The 10,096-nt window shown below is 34.4% G+C and overlaps 2 protein-coding genes across 3 annotated transcripts in view; one reads left to right on the top strand and one right to left on the bottom strand.

The window, feature by feature from the left end:
* The window catches only part of LOC143459601 (uncharacterized), a 218,744-nt gene that overhangs the window by 181,099 nt on the left and 27,549 nt on the right, over positions 1-10,096 (top strand). The window lies entirely within an intron of this gene.
* Positions 2,844-8,603, bottom strand: LOC143459703 (kelch-like protein 12). 2 transcript variants are annotated; one of them, XM_076956943.1, is made up of 9 exons: positions 8,390-8,603; positions 8,068-8,217; positions 7,822-7,921; positions 7,542-7,636; positions 6,872-7,091; positions 6,075-6,215; positions 5,523-5,687; positions 5,144-5,288; positions 2,844-4,087 (listed from the first exon to the last, which is right to left on the bottom strand). In XM_076956943.1, the coding sequence occupies exons 1-9, from the start codon at positions 8,516-8,518 to the stop codon at positions 3,982-3,984; spliced, it is 1,251 nt and encodes a 416-aa protein (XP_076813058.1). In that variant the 5' UTR covers positions 8,519-8,603; the 3' UTR covers positions 2,844-3,981. The 2 variants fall into 2 exon arrangements, with proteins under 2 accessions (XP_076813058.1, XP_076813059.1); XM_076956944.1 differs by lacking the exon at positions 8,390-8,603 and having other exon boundaries at positions 7,822-7,933; positions 8,068-8,197.

Here is a 10,096-nt window from a genome sequence, read left to right as displayed (position 1 = left end):
AGGTTTATTCCAGACTTAAAATGCAAAATAATGCAATTAAAGTGCGCTACTGTAGCTAACTATCAAGCCAAGTCAGGTATACTATGCGCATTTTTTGGAAAATTTCCATTTACACGCTTGCCGTTTTACCTATTGGTGATGAGTCATACTTGTATGTTTATGTTTAAGTGGTCCTCCAAACAGACGTCTTACTATACTATCATGTACTGTGGTTTGACCTTATTTAAACATATTAGTACAGGCCAACAAATACCTTTTTTTAATGAGATTAAAAAAATAAATTACTGTATTCAAATCTGTTGGTTGGTATGTTCAATGCTAGTAGAATGACCAGGTTACTGCCACTGATATAAATGGATAGTAATAAAAAATAAACAATTAAATAAAAGCTTGTAATGCACACTGAATAAGTTTAAACAAAAATTTAAATATTAAACAAAGATTTCATACATTACTTTAACTGCCAACAGCCGATAAACATGCACAACGAGCGTGCCAGGACACTTGCCAAACTATTCTATATGACCTGCGTACAATAATCCCTAATAAACCTCTAATCATGTGGGTATTGAAGGCGAGGGCGGCAAGTTGGCAAGTTTGGCAGTTTGCACTAAGTTGGAAATTTGAGAATTTTTTTTCATGTGACCGAAGGTTAAGGCTTCCCTTGGGTAAATGACATCATAACTCACATGGTCGTGCAAGCATATTCAGAGTGATACCAAAGTTCAGCCGGCTGTCCCAAAACATGTTATTGAGCAAAAATCAGTGACCTGGGAAAATGACGTTATCTCAGAAGGCGAGAGCACACGCAGTTAGCCTATCGTTATAAAATACTTAAAAGAATGGGCGATAAATTGGCGTGGGCAAAGCTTTAAATTTGTTATGATTAAAGTGACAAAAGTATTTAGATAACAAATCGAAACTTCGTTTTGAAGTATCGATACGACCTAACGTGAAACATAACACCGCGTCACAATCACTTCCTGAGTTTTATTTCAAAGTTGTGACGTAAGAGCTGTGCCTTTTTAATGTACGTTAAGCCGCTGTAAAAACTTTACAGTCGCTAGAGACTTAGAAAATAATAACCAGTTACCAGCAATGTAATACAGTCGCAAACAATAAGCTAAAAGTCTTTATGTTGCTGATGTGTCAAAGTACTGTTTATATGTAATCGCTTAAAGAAGAATCAATATAATCAGTTTATACAATCAACATCCTTGTGCAAACTATTGATGAGTACAATTTAAAGAAGTTCAGTGTCGAGTTTGACAACACTGTTTGGTCAGCCTCACAAGACAATTAACATTTGGCTGAGCAACCGAGTACAGGGTTGATAAAGCATGACAACGACCTTGAGACTCATAAACATCGAGTGCAATTAACAATTAGACAATCAAACATTGTAGTGGAGTGGCTGGACAGTCAAGTTCAACAATCAAAACCAATCATTCCATTACAAATTTTTTGTTTCTTTATTATACTTAGCGGTGTGCCTTCTTTTCCCCAAACTCAACTGCACCTACTATAACCGACCTGATTATATACATGCGGGGCGGGCAACTTACCCAGTCGGCGGGCCCTGATATATATCAAATATGTATACATGTCAAAGCCTGCAGCCCGAGGCCATCCGTCCTCACCTGATATAAATAAAGAAGCTTTACATGACACCAAACACTACAATTTCTATCAGTGCTATTTTATTTATGTATGGAAGTCCTGGTAAGTGGCTATCATGTTAATATAAACTTATTGCAATATATTATAATAAATTGGCTTTCAATCAATTAGCTTTTCTTTTTTGTTTACTAGATATTGCCATGAAAATAAAATTTGGCAGGCACGTTGATGAATCTCGTACGTCAAACTGCCAAACTTTCCACTATTGGCCATCTATGGAAAGTGTGGCACTTGTACTTGTGTCACGCACTTGCAGGCGAGGTACATCATTATGCACGCCGAAGTGTTTCATCTTACGCCAATTTTGATTTATAATGAATAAACAAAGAATTGAGGCTTCCGTACACAGATCGCGACCCGTTACTTCGTGACACAAAAAAGTGGGGGGTCCCCCTCCAATACACCGCTGTGCACACACGATTTCTTGTCGAATACTGCTTTCCTTTTATTCAGATCCGCTATTAGGCTACTTATATTTAAATTCTGTTTTCCACAACTTCTGAATTAAAGCCAAAATTACTGATTTCATAGTTTGAGTTCGCCAAGTGTTATTGACGTCAAAGATAAAAGCCTACACTTTCTCTATTGCACCAAGAACAAACTATCAACCAAATCAATAATAAATTATTAACAAACAATAAATAATTAATAACATCCTAAACAAAACTGATTAAAACCTTGTTTTGCTAGAGGTGCTTCCCCTTTCTCAACCAACTTAACAGACATCTAAAACATTTTCGCGAAAAGATAAGACGGGTTTTTAGAACGAAAACAAGTAAGAAACCGAATTATTTTAAGTACTTAATGAATTACCAAACATGTAACACAACATAGCCTATGCACTTATTGACACTTTTCGATGTCATTACACCATTGCGAGGCTTGAAGGAGGGAAATTCCCTTCTAGCAAGTGGTTCGCACAATAGCTGGTGTTTTTGCCACAGCACAGCTGGAGAAGCAGGCAGCTCGAAGTGATAGAAATCTACGCAGAAATGGCGCCTTTCTGTTGGTTTGAGACAACCAGTTAATACTGCTCTTATAGGCCAGTGCTACTGCGTTAACATTCAATGACTTAGCTACATCTTAGCTACAACTCTGTCTAGAAATTCCTAGACTTCAGTCAAATAGGCTACAATATTATTAATCACTGAAATTCTGATTAATTTCGCTTTTAATGCTTTTCATTATTACTTCGGACAACACGAGAAAATGCAACAATATTATTGTCTAAGGAAAGCCAATTGTCGACAAGCACAACTCCTTACATTACACAAACAATTAAAGAGAACGACCAATTCGTTCTCGATCATACATATTCGTTCCCATTTTCCAAATCTCAAAGTGTCTAAAAACATAGCATGCAACGGTACATATATACACTGAAGGAAAGAATTAAAGAAACAGAATTCCAATTTGAGGCGAAATGCGCTTATCAAAACAGGAAATAATTTGGAATTTTAGACTCGATGATTTATAATTTAGGTGACAATTGTATTGATAAATCATTAATGAAAGAACTAAGTTTTAATAAACGCTGTCTATTATTATAATGGTAATGTGGTTATAAATCATGCAGAAAACATGCTTTGGAGAATAAGTTGTCAATCACACAGGGGTTATTTCGAATTCAGCGAGCTCATAATGCAATGCAGATCATGTTTTTTGACAATTAATGAGGTTATCTTAGTACAATGAGGCACTGGTGTAAGATAGATAACACGTTTATGGAACAGATTAACAAACACAAACAGATTGATTATGTCAAGTACTGAGAAAAAAGCTATGACAGGTATGAAAATATGCAGTAACAGTGTGGTAAATAACGGATACATGTTTACAACAACACAACTTGAAGACAATGGAAACACCGTCTTCCAAACCCAACCGCTTACAAACGTAAAAAACTGCAACTCATGCGAGGCACTTAACATGTGATTAAAATAACACAAAATGCTCAATTCACATAGAGCTGATGTCGCACAAAGTGCACAAGCACAATTTAAAGACACGTAAAAAGACAAAACTGTTAAAGAAAATGAAATATTCTTTTGGACAATGTAAAAAAATTCGGTCACTGGCAACAAGGAGTCCACGTTTAAAATTAATCTTAATTTTGAAGACAACCAAGGCAGAGGGCTACTGCATGTAGGTATGACTAGTCCCGCGATAATTCACATTCACAATATAAAACAACCAGTGATAAGATGAGGAAATATATAAAATTGTAACACTGTATGATTTTATGCGCAACTAGGCAAATTCTTTTTTTTTTGAATGAAAATTTTTGTTTCAACAAAAAGTTCAAACAGGAAGAACACAAGGACAATCTCGATTTCTGTCCATGTTGGTCACCACTTGCCATTTGTTGGTGGCTGGATCATAGAACTCAACTGTTTTGGCATAATCTCTATAAAAAATATGAAGTAAGTTCAAGCAATGTTAAGTTCATTCATTATAGGTAGGTCAAGGCCAGCTTATCCAGGCAGCAATAAACTAGATTTTAACTTCAAATTAATTAACTTCCACTGCACATGATAGACTTTGCGATAGACGATTACAAAGCAGGGTGATCCAAACTTCACGCCTGCCTGATTTGTCACCAGCGGCTGCAATCACTCATTGTTTTGTTATCGTGTATTGGTTCGCTATCGTTTTATCTTCACCTCTTATTATTCCTTTGTCACTGGTCAACACTAATTGACAAAACGAAAAATGTGAGACAAAATGGAAGAATTCTGTAAATGCTAATTTATGTAAATTAGTTTAAGTTTCGATGCTCAGGTAGAGTACTAATTGTGCCAAGTAGTGTGTTTCGTGTCATATTCTTTATTAACTTCGGTCACATTTTCTGCAGGTCATTCGTTTAACAAAATGGGCACACTATCTTATCTTATCGTGTCAACAATTTTAGCTGGGGTCATTATTGTTAAATTTGCTGATATGGAATAAAGGTAGTTTCTGACTTGGTTATAGGCTAATACAACAAATCTTATGGCAAATTATAACAAACTGCCCAAATATTCACAGCCAGTTAATCACCAGATAAATGCAAAATCAATTTCTTTGAGTCTTATATCCATATCTTATTTGGCCACACACTAACACATCTTGTTATTATGTTCTATGATGACATTATGATCAATAAAGTTAATGAAATATTAGCTCTGGGATCAATTTATCATCTCCGTGGCCCGACACGTCCATAATAATTGTGTAGAATATCAAAGCATGAAATAAAAAGTTTACAATTGAATTCCCCAAATCCATCGTGACCTTCACCTTCCTCTAGTGGTCCATGGACATCAGGTTGGAAACATTGCATTAGACATTACGCTCTTAAGAAAACCGTTATACTATCTCATCTTTAATTCGTTCAATTCATCAATTAATCCGTACCTGAAATCTTAATTTCAGTCTATTGTATAGGTATATTAAAAACTGTAAAACATTTTATCATGCTCACCCCCCAAACACCCATATAAGGTCATCCACTACACAAGCTGATCCACCCCATCTTTCCTCATTCATAGATGGAACATCAATCCAAGTTTTCGTGTCCAGGTTGTATTTTTCAACAGAAGAGAGATCAGTTGAACCGTCATGTCCACCTGATTTAACACAAGTTATAGTGTATCGGCTAAGAATGTCATTTGTCAAGAGCAAAAACTGACAATCCAGTGGAAAAAAAAGATACTGAGTACGGTATAAATAAATTCTGGTTCAGCCAGTAACTTGTTTCAACAAAAATATCATCAGTGTCTGGGTAAAAAATATCCTTTTTTTGGACGAAAAATAATAATTTTCGCTTTCAACATTTGAAAGTCATTTGCAGCAAGACTCACCTATCGCGTATATTTCATTGTTTAATACAACAGCAGTTAATGAAGATCTGCAGCTTTTCATCGGAGGAATATATTCACACTTTCCGTTTTGTGGATCATAACATTCTGCTGTGTTTATTACGTCATTGTCATCATCGTCATATCCTCCAAGAGCATAAAGCAAACCTTTCAAAATAAACCATCAACCGATCAAATACGCTACTTGTACTTGAAATAGGATTGAAATATTCTCTGATCATTGCCCCACTCCATGAAGGAAAAGTCAAATCCTTCACAGTGGGACATGAAGTTATCTTTTATCAATTCTCGTTGCTCTATCTATATTATGCTGCTTATAGTTTTTATGTCATATTCTGACACTTTATTTAAACAGTGAACTCAATTCGCTTTCAGGTGAGTTTACGTAACATTTAGTAAATATTCAATCAGTAAAAGTTAGCTGAGAAAAATGGACGTAAGAAATGAGCCGATGTGCAGCAAGTTTATACTCGGTGTACTTCAATGAAATTGAACCAACTTTGAAAAAAGTTTAGGTTTAAAAACTAAACTTACCCAGTGCACTGACCAATACATGGTCCTGTCGATTTTGATTTATGTTGGTCATCAACGACCATTTCCTCTCCTCAGGATTGTAACTTTCACATGATGACAAGCAACCAGTGTCATTATTACCACCAGTGCAATAAACAAGACCTACAAGACACAGTCAGGTGAATATTTATCCAGGAAGTCTTTTATTTTAATAAATTAATTCCAAAACCTCACAACATTAGTGAATGGTTTAAACCAGTGGTAAACAAATATTATGATTCAAGCTAGCTTCAAGCCACAGCAGCCTTATGCAGTGTTATCAATGAATTTGGGAAATATAAAGTTACGACATTTGCTCTTGTCAACTGGTTCAGGTGAAGAGTTACAATTTGAACAGGGTGCAAGCACTTGAAAAGTAGGTTACTCTACCACATAGACACGTGTCATAGATAAAATGGGCAGCTAGGCTAAATTAAATTAAACAAAACTTAACTCAAACCCTTGTTTTGCTAGAGTTACTTCCCCTTTCTCAACCTACTTAACAGACATCTAAAACATTTTCGCGAAAAGATAAGAAGTATCTTTAGAACGAAAAAAAGTAAGAAACCGAAACAACCCAAACGCAAATTTTACACACACATTTTTTTCTAGCCAGAGAACACACAATCGCCTAAATTATTTCAATTCAATTTCAATTTATTTCAATTTCTCGGGAACATTGTGAATGACGGAGGAAGTTTATAAATAAGGATGTTTATAATACTAGAATCGTGTGTATTAACAAGTAATCGCACTGTTATGACATCATAATAACTAACCATTCAATAAAGTTGATCCAAATGACCATCGCTTTTCTTCCATATCAGGCAAGTTGATATCCCACTTTGGATTCTCACCATTCAAGTCCAACATTTCAACAGAGTTAAGAATCACATTCTTAACTGGTCTCTTGGAAGAATCACATTCATAACCACCCATCAATAAAATTTGTTGATTGTAATTTACCGCAGATGGATAAAACCGAGCAATGTTTGTATTCTGTTGGATGAAACAGTATTGCATAAAGTCAGCATCAACTGAATTGAATGTAATTACTGCATTATAGGTGATCAATAGAGTTGGTCTGGCCTAAGTACAGAAACTTTCTGCAAGTAACAATAAACTATAAATAAATCTTGGCCCAAACGATGTTTTGTAGCCAAAAAAACTGTTCACTGGATGATACTTTTTACTGCATATACTCTCAATATTGCTTATATTAGAAGCTTGTCCAAGTAACACAAGTTTTGTGATTTTAAAATAGAACGATTGCTAAAAATATTTACATTGAGCTAAAACCACACAGTGGAAAGCCAATAAGACAGTGAAGTGAATGCTTTTAACTTATTCTTCGAGTATCACAATCTTAAGCCAATAAGACAGCTGCCCATGACATCATACATATATTGATTGTTCGAATTAAACTCATTCATTAGCAAGCAAACATACCGGCATGTCACTCCATTGCTTTGTCTTGGTGTTGAACTTGACAACACTTTGTGGACAATGCACTCCACCAATGACAAGGATCTCATCAGACTGACCTATACAAGATTAATAAAAGTCAGTACATCAGGTCTTTGTTTGCTTTGGTGCTGATTTAGTTCCAAAATTAACACACATTTCAATACATTAAAATGTACTGGATACATTCGTGAGATTAATGAACATTTTCTGGAAAATTTTTATAACTTTTAGTCAAAAAAGTAGCCATCAAAAAATAACCAACATAATTCACGCATTTCTTTGTTCTCAATCTTTTCTGGTTTCTGAGAAAACAAAGCAGTTGCGTGTAAATCTGCACAGCCAGCCGATTGGTGGACCAGTTTCTATAAAAAATCCTATCACTTTAACTATTCCTGAATGTAACAAAATTCATTACAAACAATCCAAGATATAAAGAAATCATATAATAACTGTGAGCCTCAAACGAATTCACATAATAATAATAAAGTTGACATTCAGTTGATCTCACTTCTTTGTAGACAACTTGATTTAGGAATTTCATTGACAATGAGTTGAGTTGAACGAGATGAAATAAATCAGCAAAATGTTTTCTTCTTTGATTAATATCATGGTTTGTCCAGAGAACTAAACTTTTGAACTTATCCTCATTAATTAAATGCTGAAATGTTGAAAACTTGTTATAGTTTTTATCAAACAAAAACTTGTATAAAAGTCATACAAGTTAACAACAAAAATTTTAAGATAAAAAGTTATAAAAATTGTTTAAATACTGGTAGCAGTTATAAAAAAAAACTGATCGGAAAGTCAAAACATGCCAATTGTAATCTTACTTCATCGATTTCCAACTTCAGCATAGCCTTGACATCATGAACACAAAATTGAAGAAAATCTGCACTTTCCAAAACTGCTCTGAAATTTTTAGAAATGAAAGTTTCAGCTGCTTGAACAAGATCACCCATGTTGTCCTTCCATCCACACACAACAAGTTACCCAGTAAATTAACTTAAAACATTAATGAAATGATTTTAAAAAAAATCACCTGGAAACCCTACAAAAGGAAAAAGTATAATTTTTAGGTCCAAGTTGACAGAGGTTCGGGTCAGTAAACCTTCTACTGTGATAAAAGTCATTTTTCTGGGTTCAAGTCTGCGTTAATTTACACAGATGTGGTATCAATTTGGTTCAGCAATGGCCATGCATTTAGTAGATTGATTTGAACTGTATTTGTTACAACTTCAAATGACTTAAATACTATTTTTATGCCATGCCTCAGTGCATATGTAATATATGTTTGTGTAAATCAAGCAGATAGCACCAATATGCTGGTAAAGAATATATACTTGAAATACTTGAGCTTATAACAAATTACGATACAGGTTTGTTTGATTAAAATGAAATTGTTTTTAAAAAATGTTGCAGCAATAAAGGCAGTAAACCTTACAACAACTAAAAATTAGTATCTAAACACTTACTTATATTATATTAGTTCAATATTTTTAATTGGTTTGCTTTTTTAATGCTGGAAGCTGCCAAATATTCCAATAACCACAAAAACATGACCAGCCAGGCAGCCATATTATACGATCATTTTCGAACGTCTCCATATTTTCCATATTAAAACTGCCATTAAAGTGGCCGACTTATAAATATTACTACCGTAGTTTAAATTCTTCTCTTCAATGTTTTTACATTCTGCCATGCACTGCGTTTTGACATATGGACGTTACATACCATTAAACTAGCTTCGTCAGTCTTTGTATGTTGCTTCGTGCATGCATTTATTTTTGCCGTGTATTATACCAGATGCCACAATAATGATATTAGTCTGGCACACTTTAGTCAACATGTTTCCTTTATGTAATGATACTGTTTATTGAGGTTATTGGCTGAAAACATAGCTGAGCTGCTAAAACCAACGTACATTTTTTAACCCAAACACATTGACCTAAGAGTGTAATAGTGGCTTCATTTATAAATTGCTAACTTACAAAATTAAGCTGCTTTCCCACTTCGCACAGCAGCTGTTAGCACATTTTCTTGTACAAAATCAATATTAACCGCTCACTTGCCAAACTTTTTACTGCCGTTGTGCATAATTTTGAGTACTAAGCAAAATGTAACTGAATTTAAGTGTTGAAAGTATAACAACATTTTTAAGCTGAATGCTACACACTACGCAGGCTTTCTAAAAAGATGACAGGGCCTAGCTAGAATAGTGAAATAGGCATAAAGAAAAAACACTTCTTGACAAAATGTCAGGGCCTATTCAACTTGCGCTTTACATAGTTTATCTGTCAGGAAGTGAGATACCCAGCACTAACTTAGTGGGATAATTAGCATGAAATGTCCATTAGGAGGATTAATTTTCAGACTAACATGGGATGAATCATTGATGAAGAAATATGAATTAAACAAACGATCATTTTTTTAAGCTTTTCAACATCTCACATAAAATGATTGTATTATCATTGAAATATTAACTAAACAATGTTTGAATTGGAGGTGAAAGTTTCCTACTATAAATAATTGTAAACTTA

Source organism: Clavelina lepadiformis, chromosome 5, assembly GCF_947623445.1.
Source record: "Clavelina lepadiformis chromosome 5, kaClaLepa1.1, whole genome shotgun sequence".
Taxonomy (NCBI): domain Eukaryota; kingdom Metazoa; phylum Chordata; class Ascidiacea; order Aplousobranchia; family Clavelinidae; genus Clavelina; species Clavelina lepadiformis.
Note: the sequence above shows the minus strand (reverse complement) of the source record. Positions and strands in the feature narration are given on the sequence as shown.

Coding starts and splice junctions, on each gene's coding strand:
- LOC143459703 (XM_076956943.1), bottom strand. CDS start 8,518: ATGGGTGATCTTGTTCAAGCAGCTGAAACTTTCATTTCTAAAAATTTC. Junction 6,216..6,871: donor TGGATCAACTTTATTGAATG/GTTAGTTATTAT, acceptor TGTGTCTTGTAG/GTCTTGTTTATTGCACTGGT. Junction 5,688..6,074: donor TGTATTGGTCAGTGCACTGG/GTAAGTTTAGTT, acceptor TTATTTTGAAAG/GTTTGCTTTATGCTCTTGGA.